The 20729-nt window shown below is 32.7% G+C and overlaps 1 protein-coding gene across 15 annotated transcripts in view; it reads left to right on the top strand.

Moving 5' to 3' along the window:
• Window positions 1-20729, top strand: part of LOC146541152 (patronin-like) — a 53441-nt gene that overhangs the window by 1120 nt on the left and 31592 nt on the right. For 9 of the 15 annotated variants that reach the window (XM_085184916.1, XM_085208153.1, XM_085185328.1 and 6 more), the window contains exons 1-2: window positions 1053-1290; window positions 18434-18529. In XM_085184916.1, coding sequence (XP_085041042.1) covers window positions 1171-1290; window positions 18434-18529 — 216 coding nt within the window. In that variant the 5' untranslated portion in view covers window positions 1053-1170. Of the gene's footprint in view, window positions 1-1052; window positions 1291-18433; window positions 18530-20729 lie in introns of those variants that run through there. The other 6 variants (XM_085185413.1, XM_085185086.1, XM_085208410.1 and 3 more) reach the window with 2 other exon arrangements.

The raw sequence follows: 20729 nt of genomic DNA, 5'->3' as shown, positions 1-20729 counted from the left end.
TTAAACAGAGGGAATTTAGTGTTAAGATGCTATGTCACCTATGCTTTGTCTGCCAGAGCGGAGCAGTGAGAATAATTGAAATATAATTATTTCCTGAGTAGGAATTGAACCCAAAATACAGCCAAATAGCATTTAATGTCAGTGCCTAAAAAACATTGTTATTGTGAATTAGGACTAGGGATGCCATATATATTTGGCTACTACTTGATATTCAGCCTATTCCAATATTTAATACTATATTGAATACCGAATGTTAAAAATAAAAATACTAGTTACCAAATTATGTGAAAAAACTAGTCAGTCAGCCTTGCTCATAGCGGATTCTGTATTTTCAAATTTGAGGATTTTAGGTCATCAGGAAGTACAACTGGTAAATGTTAATAAACTTAAGGTTAACTTTATATGAAATTAACTACAATTATAAGTAATGGTTTTTTTTTTCATAAAATGTCACTTCACATACATTTTTTTCCCCTATATTCTTATTGTAAGTTCTTCACTTTGTGGCAAAATTAATAGTTTTAATTATGCAAAAAATTGTGTATAAAATGCAACAAAATCTATCCCCAAGATACCATATACCAGAATATTTGATATTAAAGCTAGATTTTGCATAAGGAACCCTAAAAAAACATTTGAGTAATAAGTATTTTAACATAATAAGATATTTGATCTTCACGATCATTGAATGAAACAATTTAACTGGATTAATCGAGGATATTTAATAATATCCATATGTGTCTATTTTCTACATTTATCCTGCATAATAGGGTACAATGAAGATAACACTGTTCTCCAATTAATGAACGAATTAGGAGTAGGTATACTATGCATACTGGCAGCGGATCTTAACGCCGCGCTTTCTTTTTATAATATATGAAGTAGATTTAAATATATTCTTTAAATTTGCATATATTTTTCCATTCCACGACAACTACTTGCCTTAATCGCGACGGATATTCAATGTTAACATACTTATCTCGCAAACAATATTCCACCTCCTTGGTAGGGGGGCGCGGTCCGCTGGCTCCTCGCGCTCGCGCGGGCGCGGGCAGTTCGACCGCGTCGGGCGCGCAGCACGCCGCGCGCGCACTCGAGTGATGTCCCCGTGAGCCCAGTGGTTGTGTAGTGTCTTCCCAATACCGTGTTATACAAATTATTACTTGAATAATGGTAGCGATGGTGGCCTCGGCGTCCGGATACGGCACTCTTCGCCGATTTCTGAGCGTTCCTGATGGCCAGGATATACAAAGTACCGGTGTTGTCTTAAGTGCCTCAGTCGCGGTCTCGGTAAGCCATGAACTTTACATTGTTAAGTCGAAAATGCAGCTAGTTCTTCTATCCAAGTGTAGAAAGGTCGATGAATTATGTACGTTATATCTTATCACTTCATCCATGTTATCACTTGGAGTTGCGACTATATGATAACTGTATTTATTTTTATTTTTTTTGTGATGATTTAGTTTTAAACTTTATGTAATCTTATTCAATATTCATGGACGTATTGCCTATTCAAGTTTGAAATAGGCGTGTGTTCGTTGGAGGTCAAAGAAACCGCGTTACAAAATAATTTTACAACATAAAAGCTTAGAAAGTCATGCGTTATATCTAACAATCGTTACGGAGGCTATTAAAATTACATTGGCGCCCGGAGCGCTCAGCGTGAGGTTGAATCTAACTTAAAACCTTATATTTTTTTCCATTTGGCTAGATTATTATTTAAAGCGAAGTATATATTTTTAGCCACATCTCTAACTCACTGTCAAAATTGTCGTGACCGTTTGGGAACGAAAATTTTCGGAAGTTAAAAAAAGATTTTTACAGACATAAGTCCGCAGTAGCCGTCGGCTGCGGGGTCGTTGACCTGACTTTCCTTTTTAATATTCATCTTGATTGTATTGCCATCACTTGAAACTGTCCTTGGCCTCACCATATGGAGTATGATGTATTGCTCGTCCATGATGTCATCCTTACATGGTCGGGATTAGACAGGAGCGCGCGGCCAAGGTTAGGGCACCAGACCGTGGCAACATCTCAAAGGCGCACGGCTCGCTGCCGCCGTCCGCGAAAGGAGCTCGTCTTCGCGATGTGGCTGCCGACCCAGATCTCTCTTTCGCTTATTCGCTTTTACCCTTCAAAATTAATAAAGCACGTCTAAAATTTAATAAAATTTGATGTACCATTTGTTAAGCTATACGAACTTATTTAACGCATAATTAATTTCAGAGTGCATCTGTTTAGTTTATCACAGAGTCCATTTTTACTATACTGTATACATGTAACTATGTAAAATTCGTTACCATCAGATTACCGTAGTAGCCGAAGCTTGGAAGCGTCAGACACGCGATGCTTGTGTGGTCAGTCCACTCAGGTCTACGAAAATTCTGGTATTTAAAATATTTTCGATTCTATGGTGTGGTTAGAAAGAAGGTTGTGGTTACAAACATAAGGATCCCTGCCTTGCCACAAAAGAACTAATTTTATGTTATAAATAATAAAGATATTATAATATCTACTGTAATATTACGTTAATGTAAGAGTTATTAGTTTTTCAATGTAAACGTCAAGAGATTGTAATGTGAGCCGTTATAATTCAATAGTCAGAGAAAATATTCGCCGACAACCACGATTGAAACGATAATAAAATGGAGAGCGAACTCTTTGTTCGTAATTTCCTTTCCCAACGTTACCTTTTTTAGTTGTGAATAAAAGTGAATGAATTAAACCAAGTTACTTGTTATGAAACATCTGTATTACAGCATAATTATTATTGATATAGATTATATCGGAATATACAAATTTATTGGATGATAATATATTTATTGGGTTCGATTTTAATATATTATAGCTTAAGGATATTTTACTAAAAGCCATGTTTCAAGCTGTCAATTAACATTTAATTGACGTTAAATTAGTATAATTGTATATGAATTAAGGAAATAATTCTGTCGGTTACTTCGTAATACTTTGCGTCGTGAGATTCAAGGAACAAGCGGAACCACCATAAGTGCTTTGAATAAAACATAAGATATTATATTCAGTTTTGAATTGAGAATATATGAAATACAAAACATGGAGATATAAGTTTTTTATTGTGTTTTATATAAATAATGTTAACTTTATTTTTAGCGACCTATATTTTAAGATATCAACGAGCTTCATAGCTCTTTCTAAGGTCCCGATTTTATAAATCATAAATTGCATATCTAAGAATGAAAACGGCATCTCAAGATCGATCTCAGACCTGACAGCGGCATATAAATACTTAGATTGTTCTTACTCAGCAATAATTATATGCAGTTTTGGATCTAGTTTGTTCGTGACTTGGTAAATCTTGATACAAGACTCCAGTATTTTAATGATGATGTAAATAAAGGACAAATCATGAATGTCAATTACGTCGATTGCATTTACATGTGTGTTTGTTTGTGTTGCATTATAGGTTTTATTACGTGTTGACTTCTAGTCACAACATCATTAACCTGCTTTGGACCAATTAGTGTTGGCCTTTGTACCTAATTTGCTTAAAATTAATTGATTTTAGAAGATTAATTTGTCTTTATAACCTTGGGATGTAATATCGTATCCTTAAGATAAATATAATATTCAATATCCATAGCCTCGCAGTGGAATAACGTTTGACTGTAAAGGCAATAGCTTTATTAGTGGGTGCGATCTCCTCCTGGGGGTGCCCTATTTTCTTATTCCCGCTTTGGTATCTATTTGGTGACTACCTACGTAGAGATCTGAAACTCAAAACAGGGAGAAAATAAAACAGAGTGTATTGATATTCTATTTAATTAATAATACAAATTGTAATGTATACTCGTATTTATTTAATGTAGATAGCCCTTGAAGCACTTAAGATTTATTCTACCGCATTGCTAGAGACGGTGTCTCATTAGAATGACTGTTGTTAATCACCTTGCATCGATAAACGATTTGTTGATTTACTGTCTCGTTTCCTCGTTTACCTTTTATAAAATTGTAAAAAAATACTGACAGGAAGTTCTAATACAGACATGCTTTAGGAATTTTAACTTAACGTTACCTTAAAAGGAGCTTCTTTGAACTCTTATAATTATTTCCAACAATATTTTATTAATGTATACACTTCTTGGCCAGTATATAATGTAAAATAATTATTTAAACCTTGTCTCAGTGTCGTGGAAAGGTCAAACTCTTTGCCATTTGAGTCACGAGAAATTTACTTTTTGGTTTATCATAATAGCGATGCTGTCTGAACAGTTTCTCTCTTGTTTTACATGAATTTTTCATTTTGTCCGCGTGGATAGTGTCTGAGAGATTATATTAGATTCATTTTAAGTTGAATTGACACTGTAACGGCGCTGTTTAAAATTTTATTTTCTCGTCGTCTACCAAAGTGTAAAATGCGAGGAAAGTAGAAATTTACTTGATGTAACAACAGTATATACTAATCGGCGTATATATATATATATTCAAAAATATAATATGAATGGTAATTTTATATCAGTTAAGCAAATAAGTTTTATTATTCGTATCGTACTTAAACTTAGTTAACAATAACAACCGTTATATGGTATCCCTTTAGTCTCCCCAGTAACTCAAAGTTTTAGGAAGCCTTCTTAAGCACTTTGCAAATCCTTGATGACTTCAAAAATTCGAGAAATTTATTGCTTACTTCATTAAATAAAGGGCATTTTAGAGTATTTAAATAAATATAGAAATTTAAAATCCAAGTTACGATTTTCAGACATTCTAAACTATCATTGGATATATCCCTATGTTTTAACATAAATAAAAAAGTTATATAGCCATAGCCATTTAGGAACGCGCGTCTTGCGACAGACGGACGTTGTTCCGCACACACTTCCGCCCACCTCCGTCCTATAAGGCGAGGACCTTGTTACGTTAGCTAACATGTAGGCACATCTAGTTTAATGTATCTAGTTTTTAACTATTCTATTTTTCATTTTAGTTTTTTTAAGTCGTGATGATCAAAAGTTGTCTATTTTTTTGTATTAATGCTGTGAATCATCTATAACTATTTAGGTAATTAGTAAAGCTGCTAATTGCTTTACTTAGTTGATTTCTTTGTAACGTAACATTTCATTATTAGTTCACTAATTTCGTCCATCACCTATCGCCTAAATGACACGAAGATTACATACAGTTTCTAGACACTCTATTCGGAAAAATCTCAATTTTGTTCTCCGTTTCGCCATGTGGAAATATTTGCGAGTAATCTACATGACATTGACGCCTTTATTGCAGTTGGCATGCTTAGAAGCCATAAACAAAAGAATTGAATTCACTTTATGTGTGCTGTTGTGAAACCCAATGCTGTATGCATGCACATTTCTATTATATAGGTCTAAACTTTATAAACAATGTTAGTTCTCCCCTATACCTCGTTTGGTATATGAACTAACTACCTCCAGTGTATCCGATTGCGTTCTGTATACACTGCCCAATTTTTTAGGACAGAAACTTTGCTAACTAAACTTTTAATTTTGTGTTTCTTATATGTTTTTATGTGCAATAAAGAATATATTTATATATGTTGAACATAGGCTCGTTGAATGGCGGAACTCAGAGTGTGAGCGCGGAATTTAAAATATTTTTTCTTTAGTGGGACTCGAATCTACAACCGTTGCGTTTACAGTTTTTGAAATATACATGAATTTAAATGTACATGACATATATGTACATAAACACAAAAACAACAAGGAATTAAAACAGCTATGTAAGAATCCTTTTTTAGTTTGACCCTGCAATTCTTCTCCATATTGACGCTATCCTTGGATGAAGGTCATGTTTGAATTCATTTCGTGTCCTAGTCATATCTAGTTGGATGATTTTATGTGTTTTTGATTGATCCTTACCTTGGTCTTATTTAAACTCATGATGTAATTTATAACAATGGCAAATAGTGCTTGATACTTTAAAAGAAATAAGAAGTATATAATTAATTTATTTGAATATATTTAAACAGAAATAGGGGCATCGTAGCAAAGTGTAAAAGCGTTAGGCTTATAGTTGTCGGACGTTATTTGTGAGTTCGATCCCCACTAGCGGCAATGAATAATTTAAATTTTCCCGCACTGGTAAGGTAGGATGGAAGGCTTGAGAAACTTTGTTCTCCTCGTTTATATTTAATCTTAAGCCCAAATTAATAGACTATACGCTTTTTTACCTAACCTATTTTAGAGATACAATGTGAAGGTGAAAAAAAGATATAAAATTTTATTCGGGTGATAAATTTACCTGCTATATGTATGTAATTTATACAAAAAGTTATTTTTACTCGACATTATAATGGTATAAAAAAATAATTATTTAAATTTCGAGTACAAAAAATATATTACTACTATAAAGAATCTGTTTAGAAGCACGAAATATGTAGATAATTGTATTGTTTATGCATTTTTCTCAAGGGCTAATATAATTTTATATGCACTTTCGCTAGTTGAAGCAATAATTAGTGAAATTTACCTTTGTCGAAAACGTAGAACGTTGTGAACAGCAAGTGAAGACGTCTGTGCAGTTGGTACAAATAATTGTCTCTTTCGAGAATGGTATTCACTACCCCTTTATATTATCTATGTATCTAAGCAATGACTTACTGTGCTAATGCACAACCGCAAGTAACTGGGCGATAAAATAAAACTAGTATTACAGAATGCGGACTCGTATGATAACAAAAAACGTTAACATTATGGATTGACATAGATTTCTTAACGACTAAATATGCTTTTCATTGTAATAATGAACAAAGTGAAATTGAAAGTTAGATATTTTATTTGTGTAAAACAAAAAGAACGTAGTAGAAAGTTCAAATTCGACTCTATTGCATTATGAAAATTAGTCATATAAATTAGTGACACTTAGAGTCAGTTACGTATATGTACTTTTTAGGTAATTAATAATTTTTATATTGGTTTTAAATTATATAAGATTTCGTTTCCGTTTTATATTAATGTTATTTAACTATAAAGATATAGTTAGTATGATTTAAATTACCTGTTGCTCATTAATTAGCCGTTTTGATTACCTTTCTATTTGATTTCTTTTCATTGAAAAAATATTAGATATGTGAAAATTCTAGTTTTGCAAGTTAGTTGGTAGGTACCTACTATAAAACATTTTTTATTTACAATTTATTAACATATACGATGGTTTTGACCTCGAAACTCACGAGAGGGCATTCTTTATTTACTTCCTCGACGCGGCGTTGAGTTACGCCACTTAATACGCATTTCTCGGACACTACGTTCCATATATATGCGTTATACACTGTAAAGCTAAAAACAATGAAACGTACTGGCACGGCACTTTAAAAGTAATTTTCTCTAGTAAACAGTTCATACAGCCTACGGGTGCCTCCGAGACCGCCGTCGAACCATCTAATAACACAATGCGCGAGCTTAATGACTTTCCGGCGGGGAAAGCTAAGCGCGTGATGTCCGTGATTTCTTGTCTGTCTGTTCTTTCTAAAAATTAAATATATATATAATATATGTTTATAATGTAATGCTTGGTCATTTATGTACGTATATAGATGTCTTTATTTGTAAAGTAGGTTAGTTATGTATTGAGTATATAGAGATAATATTTTTTTTAGATTTTTTTTATCAATTCTTTCAAAGCACTACTACATGACAAAACTAGGCTAAAAAAATGATTGAGAACGTAAGTTTGTGCCAAGGCTAGCATTAGCAGTTGCGCTTTTTCTGAAAAAGCTTGATAGGCAAAGGCACCTAATCTTAGCTCGCTAGCGCTTCGTTCTCCATATTCCGTCCAATTTTCGTCCGCCTTGTTTCGTCTACTAGAGAATTTAAATATATCTAATAGTATCCGCAAATGCGAATCGAACCTACAACGACCATGCTTACAGTAAGACGCTGTTCCACAAATTTTGTTATTTGTAAATATCGAGAAGATAGAAAATATGCTGGTATATTTATTAGTGATGTGGAAAGTGCGGACATAAATTTGCAGCCATCTTTCAATCACTTAAGTTGTGGGGGAGCAACTTGATGACTAGTGGGCCGATAAAAGCTGGCGTTTGTTTCACCTTCTTAGCATTGACCTAGAAAATGTAGCTTTTTCTCATAAAAACTCATTATTATGTTCGGTTTTATATATTTAAAATAACTTCATGAGTAATATTTTAGTATAGTAATTAAAAGAAACTAAAACAGTTGTTTTCTAAATTATATTCTAGGCTACCACTTAGTGCGTGACCGTTACTTTTAAATTTTTAAATAGAAACAAAATTGGAAATAATTTCATATACGTTGTAGTTACGAGTTTTAAGTTGAACTGAAATAATATCTTCATCTAGAGATAATTTAGCCGGATCTACTATTTTAACCGACTTCTGTTAAAGCTGTGTGCTTCCCGTATGGTCTCATTTATGGTATCCATGAGAAAATAACATAAGTAAATCTTAAATTATCATTAAGTATATAAACTGTATAACCTAAGCGAAGGCAGCATTTTATTGTGTTTCGCACATTACTGAAGTGAAAAGCATATCTGTAAAGTAAAAAAAAACAATTTCATTACCAACAAAGTCAATGACCGATGACTGTCAAATAAATTAAAAAATTAAAAAGATAAAGAAAAACTTGACAGATGAATACTACTAGACGATTCCTTCTAAAGAACACTAATGTAACAATGACTAATGGTACCTACTGCCGTTTTGCTAAGTATGACTTTCAATTATTACACAGAGAAACCAAACATTGATCAATGAACCTCTCTCCATTACTCAAGTCGAGTGCCTGTTTTGAATCTAACGTGAATTCAATGGGTACAGTATTGATTGTTGTGACAGTTCCATTCTTATGTTATTTTTGCAATATTTTTTATTGTAATATTATCTATATTGTTAGAAACTATTGGAAATATTAAATAAAGTGGGAAAGGTAATGAATTAAAACAAGGCTTCAAATAATTATTAAACAACCAAAGGGAATTATCTAGCAGTCCAATAATAATATCTGGTTCTAAAGAATCCATCGGGCAGAGTGACGTTAGCGATCCTTTTCTTTCGGTCGCCGTTGACAGCCCATAAAAGTGCCAGCCAGTAATTAGAGTCGTTCTTATATAACCTCTACGGTCATTATTTGATTATTTCTAACACGGCCTCTCCTGACATGGCAGCGTCCCGATGCCTTCCTTCGTTTCATTAGAAGGACCAGCTTCATCAGTATTAGTAGAGCTCACATTACCAGTTTCGTTACGATCTGTCATATGAAATGGAATTAGTTATTGTAATAAGTAACGTTAGTAGTAATTAGTTTCAAATATAATTGTCAGTTTGTATCTGAAATCTGTCCTTGATCTTTGAACTTTCGTATTAAACAATGACACAAGAATGAAAATCAAATACGCGTGGTAGGATTTTACTTCAGATCTCTTCTCACGCAATCGGATACTAGATGCATTAGAATTACATCAGTCTCTTGCGAGTCAATCCGACACCTACAAAGTAACCATTAACTCAGACATAAAATGGACATAGTAGGATTTAGGGTCGGATCCTGTTCCCACGCAACCAAATACTAAATGCATTAGGATTTACACCAATCTCTTGTGAGTCAATCTGACACCTACAGAGGTATACAGTAACTAAAAAATGCAAAACAAATATAAGCTGTAGGCTTTACATAAGCACCATGTACAACAAAAACACGGTGAGTACACAAATAGTTTGATACATAGTCAAGAACAAATAGATACTAAATAGGAAAACTGACAATCAAAGAGAACAGCACATGTATCTGGTGCTCACTTTCCTCGCCATAATATCAGCCATGCATGTCATACCATGTACCTGGCAGCGGCTATTATTTTATTTTGACTCGGCCTAACCTGACCACGAGGAAGAGAATGTCTAATCTTTACAGTTATTTGGTAAAGCACGTAAACTTTATCGATTTCGTCTCACCACGTGTCGGCGTCATGAATATTGGGGCAAAATCGGAAACATAATATTGGTTTGATCTCACCGTGAAAGAGTTCACACTTCAAGTAACTGCTCAGCTATATTGCTCGAATGGTGCTTGTAGTCCTACGGATAACGGCAGCTCTACGTTGGCGTTGTGTAGGTTGATGTAGATGGTGCAGGAGCACATTGTGCCGCACCCAGCACCAACACGAAGTCAGACTCCGCGGCTTTATCTCGCGAAGTGATTAGTATGGGAGGGAGTTCGCGTACGGCGCCTCCCTCAAGTTTTGCAACGTCGACTATCAGAAGACATTGCTATGTAACTCTACCCGATTACACAAAAATATTAGAAAGATCAGGAATGGGATGGCTTAGTAACTAAGGCTTCTATCCCACTTCTGATGTTAGAAACTATTGGAAATATTAAATAAAGTGGGAAAGGTAATGAATTAAAACAAGGCTTCAAATAATTATTAAACAACCAAAGGGAATTATCTAGCAGTCCAATAATAATATCTGGTTCTAAAGAATCCATCGGGCAGAGTGACGTTAGCGATCCTTTTCTTTCGGTCGCCGTTGACAGCCCATAAAAGTGCCAGCCAGTAATTAGAGTCGTTCTTATATAACCTCTACGGTCATTATTTGATTATTTCTAACAATATATATAAAATCGAAAGGTCACTCACTCATCACGAAATCTCAGAAACTACATGTGCTAGGAATCTGAAATTTTGCATAGGAGTTATTTATAGGACGTAGGTGCTCGCTAAGACGGGAATTTGCAATATTCGACTTCTAAGGGGTTGTTTTTGGTGTTGAAAGTTTGTATGAAACTTCGTTACTACAAATGCTAGGAGTCTCAAATTTTGCATGGACGTCACTTATAGGACGTAGGTACTCATGGAGACAGAAATTAATAGTAAAGTAATTCACGCAGGTGAAGCCACGGGCGGGCCGCTAGTATCGTATAAGTTATAAAGAATAGTAAAATACTACATATTTTTTTTTATTTTTATGCATATTTTTATATTTCGCGTCTGAAATTTGAAGATGGAGATTTTAGTGACAATTTACTCTACAGTTCACTTTGTATAATCAAGCCCAAAGCTATATTATAATAAATGGAAAATAAGAACAATGAATAAAAATAAATTCTTATAAATAATTTTTCCACACATTATATTGTAAATTAGTAGAAACTTTATTATCATACTAACACAATATTTTATCTTCATTACTTTGTTATAAATATGTTGCGAATAATGCACGGCTAGGTACGGCAATGTAGATAGATACATATCAACAAACTCTTGTGTAAGACTGGCCGAGCCTAGATGCCGTGTAAATTCAATGTTCAAATAGCACTCGTAGGCGATTGTGCGATCCAGCCTCCGTGGGAAATCTTGGTAAAGCACTGCACTCTTAAGACCTAACTAAACCCAAGTATAGCTACTATACGGTATTTTATCTTCTATACTGTGATTTCTTTTTCTTGTTTCTGTATTATGTTTTGGAGACCATAGAAGATTTATGTATTTCCAATAATATGCTTTTAATTTAGTAAAGATAAGCCAAAATTTATTATCATAGTACCTACTTGTCATTAAAGCTTATTAAATTTCTAATTCTATCTCTAATTAATCCAGTAAGTAGGCAATTTTTACCGTTACTAAATTATTTGCATTTTGTGTTGGTATTTGAGAATATTATGTTTATTTTAGGCTTCTTCAACAAGCAGGTGTAATGACGATCTCTCACTATAGATGATTATTTAAAATAATATTCTAATATATGCATATTTGTCCAATTAAATTTGCTATACAAATACCTATGTAAATAAACTTGTATAATTTTTCGCCTTGTTAATGATAAACAATATTTTTTTATTTGGCATTAACGCTATAGACGCTATAAGTATTCCTACGCTCGACCACTTATTTGTTTGAAATTTGGACTGTATACAAAGTGACTTGTTTATAACAAGTGTATTAAAAGTTATAAAAATTTTAAATTATCTCTGTAATGTTTAGTTGCAGTCAAAGATGCAAATTTTACTCTATATTAAGTGACGGTACGTCGTCTTTGTTAAATTATATTTGTTGTAATAGTCATCTAACTTCTAGTTTAAAAATATCATTTTTTAAAATGTTATTTATACACACAAGTTACTGCGTCACATTACTCAAGGCAAAGAATGTATTGACATTACTTCTTTTCCATTATTCATTAGTTTTATTTGCATTGGGACTTTAAGTTATGATGTAACCAGCCGGCCTCCGCTAAGTGAACCATGGGTGTCGCCCGTCCTATCGATCAGCATACCCATTATTACTTATAAAAGCTATTACGAAATATCTATATTGAATGTTAGTTATATACCTTGCGATCGTACGACGAGGAAACATCTCTCACTTTCACCGAGATCGTGTCTGCAGCTTCCATCTGGGTCGCACGGTAGATGGTTGATATCTGAAGCCAAGAAAATAAATAATTAATTGTGATTGTCGGAAGGCAGCAGGAACACAGTGTTGTTTCGTGGAAACTGAAAAATGCGGAGAAATCAATGGAATGTATTATAATTGGTGATGATGGACAGGTTGTTATTAGATATGTCAAATTTGTGTTTTGTATCACATGTAGAACAAGCTTCTGGCTTAACGTCAAAATAGATCTTTGTATATTATTTTGCGATTGATATATTTGTTTTTTTTTTTGTTTTTTTCTGAACAGAGTGTGTTAGTTACACATTCATATCACGCTAGTACTGCCATTTTGAAATAATGATAATGTTGTATGTATTTTCATTCATAATCATTTTATTTAATGATGATATCATTGTGCTAAAATATATACACTCGTGTTTAATATACTAATATTTAAATATAGTTTAAAGTACTAGATCATATAATATATGTAATTTTATTCATATGTTTGTCTATTTATATGTGTGTACATATTGTGCCTAGCTCGTTAGGCACATGTTATATGAGCATGGTTTTTTTTATAGACTTATTGTTCCTTTTTTACGACCGATTAAGAATTTTGTGAGCGATTCTAATAATCGTTATAATGTTAGTTTTTATAATTGTTTTTCTAGTACCATCATCAAGTTTTGTACAGCGATTACTGTGCCATTAGTTAATTCTACGTATGAGGTTGCGTGGGTTTGATATTTATAGTGCGTTATGACTTATGACTTCATCGGCATACTTATGTCTACGTTTTTCATTAGACACTTTGACATACATACATTTTTATTTGTTATATTGCTATACTTAAATAGTAATCCTTCTTATATTCAATTTATTTTAGTTTAATACGGTCCTGTGATCTTCGAATGACTAAGAGTCGATCGTCTCGTTTCCTGCATTACAATGTTAATTGTACTACCATTAGTTCCACTAACTGCGAAAGCTGTTAGGTATTACATTGATTCTATTTTGTAGCCTTGAGATTTATAAAATTTTCTTTTTTATAATCGTTTTAATAAAAAAATATGTTTAAACAACGTGACAAGCAATACAAGTATATAATGGGTTACTTCCAAGTAGGTATTTATAGTAAGAATCCATAAATATACCTACATATTACATTGAATAGCGTCGATTGTCAATAAAACATATTTTTTGCCTTGTCAGTCACCGTATATTTGGAACGAACCCCATATTTGGGACGATGAATTCTTGTTTAGTTTCTTTTTTGTCAGTCATCTGAAAAATCCATCCGGTCTGGACTTATGAAGAATTTCTTGACCTTAAATCAAGGTTGATTGTTTGTTGTCCCTCCAAATTACACTTGGTTAAAAATGGTGAACCAGCTCTACTAAGTAATTTACGTGCATTTTAAATTGTGATAGTTATTAGAAGAGGTCATTAGTTTCTCGCAATAAGGTTCTATCCAGGAAGTAAAATCTCTCTGGCAACTAAATTGTATCTCGACTCGCCCGTAGGCGGCGTGGGCGCTCGCTCGCGTGGGCTGCAGGTGCCAACGCACCTTTCCACATCTCGACCGCTCCGTTGGATTTAAATCGATAATGACTTTTGTTCGACTCGATTGTTTCGATTCACGACCCATCGAGATAATGGGAGTAATAGCGGTGACGAATTTAGTTATAGCATTAAGTGAATTTGTTAGTGTGAAAAGTCCCATTGCTGTAATAGTTTATAATTATATTATTATAATTTATAAATATATGAGACCAGTCGTGGCGCAAGGACACAAAGTGTGAGTGTAAACCCGACTGGTTGAGGGTTCTATCCCGACTCGAGGAAATTAAATATTTATCTACATTTATATTTCCATTTCTTCGCTCTGGTGTCGAGGCAAAGCGTGGTGTTGTATTCCGCCACTCAACGCTCAATGGACTTCAGTATTCGACGGAAAGTGGGAAACGGAGTGTTTTAACACTCTGCCTACCCTGCTGTGTGCGGACTTTAATTTAATTTTTAATAATTTACGTTCTTGTACATTTATAGCCATTTTCCGCTGGGAATTAAATACTTAGATAGTTTGTTGTAGGTACACATACATTTAGTAAGAGTCACTCACCGTGGCGCAACGGCAACCCATCTTTATAAGGTATAAGAAACTCGATACCACCGTGAGCTGTCGTGTTATTCTTTGTTCCACGGTCAGTGTTGGGGTAAATCTTTTGTTTATACGAATAGTGCTTTCAGCGGTTTTTTATTTATTAAGAACTGGTTTTTAGTATACTATAGTAAAACTTTTAGGTCCAGCTCATTTACATATTGTGTTTTGAAAAGTAATAGTTAACACAATTTAACTTAATATTTTACTTTAATATTTTAGACAAGTTATATGTAAATATAAAAATACATAGTCGATAGTAAATTAATCTCTTAAGCAATAATATTATTAGGAAATACGTACAACATATATATTTTTATTATAAGTTTATTGTCGTTTCCGCTACTCAAGACTTACAATTGTTCACAAATATGTCGTAAGAGAGAGTGAAATTCGAATGTTTGGTGGCAATTCCGCTAATTATCCAGCAATTAACTAGTACGAATTCATTGTAGAGAGTGGCCTAACCGCTCTACTTAGTATATATGTTATAAATTATAACATGGATGAAAGTAACATACGTACGAACAATTTATTTATATACTTAGTACGTACATGTTAATATAATACAAGTGGTTTGTGTTATTTTGAGATAAATTTCTTAATTTTGCTTTTTTAAGCGTATTAGGCATATAAACCTATATGGTACACATAGGTATATTAACTTTAAAAAATATATTTATCTAATTTATTTTTAACTGCGTGTTGAGTGATAGAACTTAACAGCGCACTCTGTCTACTATTTCGTGGAAACAAAAGTAATTTAATTCTCTCAGTGATTAGATAAACTCAAAATTATCGCATTTGTGCGGCGTTGATTTCCGCCAGTTGATTCACAATGTCTCGAAAATTTGGCGGTGTTTATGAAACTGAGTGGTTTTACTCTAGGTTTCTCCTTCTAACCCACTGTATGCGGGGTACAGCAGGAAACTTAAAAATCGATTTTTTAGAAAAAAAATATAAATAATTGTTATTTATATATTTTTTCTTATAAAGCGAGCATATTACACAGGCGCGTATTGCGCTACTATTACCGTACAATATTTTCACAATTAACATTAAGTAGTCTAACGGGCGTGACAGTAATTTAAATATTTTTATCAATCTACATTATAAAGAAAAATCGAACTGGATTTCTCGCCCTCAATACGCACCACCGTTACTTATTATAACTTAATTCGTTTCTGTTTTAATGCTGTGTTACCATTTCTATTATATTTAATCGATATTTCGATTCATGTCCTAGAATCATCTTCTGCTATAAGTTTCAATAGAATCATTTAACGATTTATTTACGTTATTATTTAGTTTTACGATTTATCCTTGATATAACAACAGGGTAGCCGGATGGAACCCAGGTCCAATACATAATAAAGTAGAGAACACATTGTGTGTGACTGGCGGAGATGAACGCCCAAATATTTTTTTTATTTATGTAAAAGAATATTTTTTATAATTGTTTTAAAAATTATAAGTTGTATCTCGTAACCTTTCTTGATGCAATGAGTGTCCAACACAAAAATATTTTTGCCATCCTAACTAGTCCTCTAGCTAGATGGTGTGATGATATTCGCAAAGTGGCTGGCAACGGCTGGATGCGAAGAGCTGAGAATCGAGCTCAGTGGCGTGTCATTGTAGAGGCCTATATCCAGCAGTGGACGAGGACAGGCTGATGATGTGGATGATGATGATGAACCCGAGATTAGAGCATTCAACCAACATATACTTCAGACGTATAATATTTTTATAGTAAAATTTATAAAAGTTTAAATATTCTTATCGATTTTCTTCCGGCTTTTGATTTAATGCTGTGTAATGTTAGTTGTTTATGATGTTCTTTGATCGAGAAGCGTCCAAGTGGTTTCCTATTTGGGGAGTGTCTCGGCGACCTATTTTTAAATAGCGCATGATGCGGCACGCGTATTATTAAATGCAGTTTTATTTGTTATCTAATGAACTCGTACGTAGTTTGTTATTGAATAAAGAGAATTATTATAATTTTTAGATTTATATTTTTTTTACATTTATTTATATTTATCTCAATAATAAGTTAAAACAACCCTAGCCGGACTTAGTGTATAATTAAAATTTGTTTCAATTTAGTATAATCTATACCTAATCATTGTAAATAAAGTTATCTTTTATAATGATAGTAATAATAAGACGAATATATAAATGCTAGCTATGAATAAAAAGAAAGTAACGTTTCATTACTGAATATAAAAAATAAACTTTCATCAGCTGTCTTCTAAAATGTATTTATTTTATTTAAGTGAAATGCATTTACTAGGGCGTTTAATTGTCAATATGTTTTGATAATGCTAAGGAATGTTAAGTTTGCATTTACAATTGATAAAATATTTATATAAACATTATTATAAATTCCTATTCGAAGTTTATTATGATTTGATAAGAACTTAATCATGCATTAGTTATTTATAATTATAATCAGATTGAACTTGTAATTTTTATAATATATATAAACAAATATAATATAAAATTGTATTTGTTATCTTTTTATCGATTTATTGTAAAATTTAAATGTGATTAATGATTCAACAACTAATTCTGTATCTTTTGTATTGTACACAGAAAGATTATTATGAGTAATACTATAAATATTATGAATATAGTATAACCAATTTTATTTAAACTTATAAGAATTTCGATGTAGCTTGATGAGAACGTATGGCTTAGTAGTCAGAGCGCCTAGACAGTTTCCTAAGTGCGCAGGCTCAAATTCTTAAAAAATCCTGGCCGTAATTTATATCTATTGAAGGTAAATTATACTAAATATGAAGAGATTGATGACAGTGAACAAGGCGAGAGACGTATGTAGACGTCCGTAGCGTTGTGCGTTCCGTTGCTTCTGGTTACCTCACTGGATTTCTATTATATACCCTACAACATATAGCGCCTATTATATAGTATTTTAGTTTAATTTTGTATATATATATATATATAGTATATTTCTATTGAAAATGATAACATCAATTGTTAGGACAGTCAACTGTTCGACGTGCACAATAAGCGGACGTTACCATAATATAGTGGTTGACAATAATTGTCGCAATCGACGGTCGCAGTCGCCTCTATAGCCATTCAAGCCTTTGTAAACCCATTTTAAAAAGTGTTTTCTTTTATTTCTTCGTTTTTGCACTTTATCAACGGGTTCAATTCAAGATTGTACAGTGTATGTAGTTGTTAACAGTGAATAGGTTTTTACATAAACAATTGTTGTCTGCCCTCTGTTTATTTGGTAGAGTCAGCAGGAAAAACCTAGTGTAAAGATACTCCGTTCCTATTAACACACTTCCGTTCTCTACTTTCCTACGAATTTGCGAGACAATAAGTGTGGTATGGTGGAACATAAAGCCGTTTCTATTTCTTTAACTAGAATTTACTTAATTAATAGTTAGATTTTGTAATTAAAATTACTAAAAAAAAATTCATTCGTAGCTTACAGAGCAACTCTTATTTGTAATGATAGTAAAAATATGTTATATTACTAAAAAATATATAAGAAAAATATAGCACTTAAAGGTTTTTCACTGGGTAGGAAGATTCCTTTCAATTTTTATACTATTTTTTGTAACTAATGAGCTGAGTGATGTTCATTAGTTTTCATATGCTTTAGAGTCAACTGTACTCTTTAGAAATATAAATAAAAAAAAATAAAATAATATATTTTAGCTGACATTCATGGCGAAGTGGAACGACGTCTGAATGTAATAGCGATGTTTGTGTGTTCGATTCTCACTTAGGGATATGAGTTATATCAAATTCGGGCGGTTTCTCTGTTACGTTTCTTTGCCTCGGAAAAAAATCATACGCACCTACTTAAGTACTAAATGAGCATTTAAATATGGACTTAAGCAATAATTGGCCATTTGTTTGTTACAGTCAAAGCAGCGAGCGTCGATTAAATGGCTGTTGTCGAAGGCATTCAATAACCGGGTACCGGATAACCTTCAGGAGCCGTTCTACAGGGATCATGAGGTGGGTATTTACAAAATGGTTGTATCTATACTTAAAATTAGTTTTTTTAGTCATTTACTTATTTTTTGAATCTTCTTAATCTGGAATCTTTACTTTTACCTAATTGTAATTTAATAATGTATTATGTAACTCATATTACATAGTACCGAAAGTGCAGGGAACAGTAAAAAAATAACATTCAAAAAACTTTTATTAATACTTCAATGGAACATATAAGAACGATTTCTGAACAATAGTAAAGTAAGTAAATATTTATGTAAAACAGAAAGTGGTTATTGTATACTCCACCGAGGTGAGCATCTTCAACGCACGCCCGTTATGCTAACTGATAAAATGTTTTTAAAACAGTATCCAATTATAGCCATTATTATTATAATTTTAGATAAATAAAATGTATTCTTATTTTGTGCATTTTCTAAGATAAATATTTTTCCTCTACGTTCTACCGATTGCTGATATATTTGATGGCAATTAAATGCAATGTAGTAATTTTTTTACGTCATTACATATAACGAGACCAAAGAAGCATGTGGTTTTAAAAAATATATTTTTGTAAATTTCGTTTGAACCCACTACTACTGCGTACTATTCGATAGCGTCTCCTTCTTACGCCTTATGCCTTATAGCCTGCATAGTTATTTGGAAATAACTAAAACTCGTATATGACATGATTATCTAACACAAAAATATTTTTTCCATCGAAATCAGTAGTTTCTGAGCTTAGGACTTTCAATCAAACAAACCCTTTAGTTGTATAATCTATATATATAAAATCGAAAGGTCACTCACTCATCACGATATCTCAGAAATTACGTGTGCTAGGAATCTTAAATTTTAAATAGAAGTTATTTATAGGACGTAGGTGCTCGCTAAGACGGGAATTTGCAATATTCGACTTCTAAGGGGATGAAATAGGGGTTGATAGTTTGTATGAAACTTCGTTACTACAAATGCTAGAAGTCTCAAGTTTTGCATGGACGTCACTTATAGGACGTAGGTACTCATGGAGACAGAACTTAATAATAACGTAGTTAACGCAGGCGAAGCCGCGGGCGGGCCGTTAGTATTAGTATAGATAACACAACATTTATTACCAGTACAAGTTACATCAAAAACAATATGTTTTATAATTGTGGCTATGATTGACTACACACTGTTATGATTCGGAAGAAGTGCATTGTGATTCAACAGTGTAGTTCGACCGGTTGTGTTTCTTAGCTGGTTTGTTGTTTTTACAATGTTTGAATGAAAAATATTTTTTTTCATGTTTTCGTACTAAGCAGGTGTCAGTCAGCCTGTCTTATTTTATTGGTTAAGCTATTTTTAATATACTGGTGACAGATGGCTAGGAATTAATAGAATTAGTGTTGTGGATTGTGTGTATTTTTAGAACCACTTGCTTTGGTAAAACGATATGTAATATGTTATTTTATTTAGAGAAGGTACTATTAGTTAATCTATGAATATAGGTTTAAATGTGCATTAACTAACTCTTGTACATACCAGATTGTAGTTGATTCTAGTAGTCCTGCCTTAGAAGTACAGAATAAATCGATGATATTTAAACAGACCGGATTTTTTTAGTAAACTAGAAGAGATTCTGCTGTTAGTAGTAGAATATAAGAGAAACACATACTTATGTGAAAGAGAAAGTTTCAAATGATATACCTATCTATTAATATAGAGTTGTCTTTTAGTAGATGATGTTTCAGTATGTTTATTGCAGTTGTATCCGGAAACGGAAAAATGCAACGTTAAACAGATTAGCTAAGCGTATTAGGTTACACACACACTAATGTCATAAAGAAGTTCTCTTCTAACATTTCCTATGTTTTTCACATGTTGAAAAATTAAACATGGAATATATTTTTGAAATAATATTGTTATGATATAGGTTTTATATTATCTTCTTTGCCTTAACTAAAATTAAACGCCATTCGAGGAAATTTTTGAAATGAAATTATTTTCTTTTCTCGGCTTTAGTAAGTCAAAGAATTTCGTTGAGATCCGACACTCACTTCCAAAATATCTAGAGGTAGGACGAGAAGCGGAGAACGGAGTATCTTAATAGTAAGTTTTCTGCCTACCCTGCCATTTACGGGTTACGCGTGAAGTTAAAGTTAATAAAATTGTTAATTAAATTACTCAAAATATTTATTAAATTATTAATTGTACATAAGACAAAAACAAATTGTATTGT

The sequence above is a fragment of the Heliconius melpomene genome, chromosome 1 (genome assembly GCF_056956725.1).
Source record: "Heliconius melpomene rosina isolate 202511_hmr_F chromosome 1, ASM5695672v1, whole genome shotgun sequence".
Taxonomy (NCBI): domain Eukaryota; kingdom Metazoa; phylum Arthropoda; class Insecta; order Lepidoptera; family Nymphalidae; genus Heliconius; species Heliconius melpomene.
This window is presented reverse-complemented; position numbering and strand designations above follow the sequence as displayed.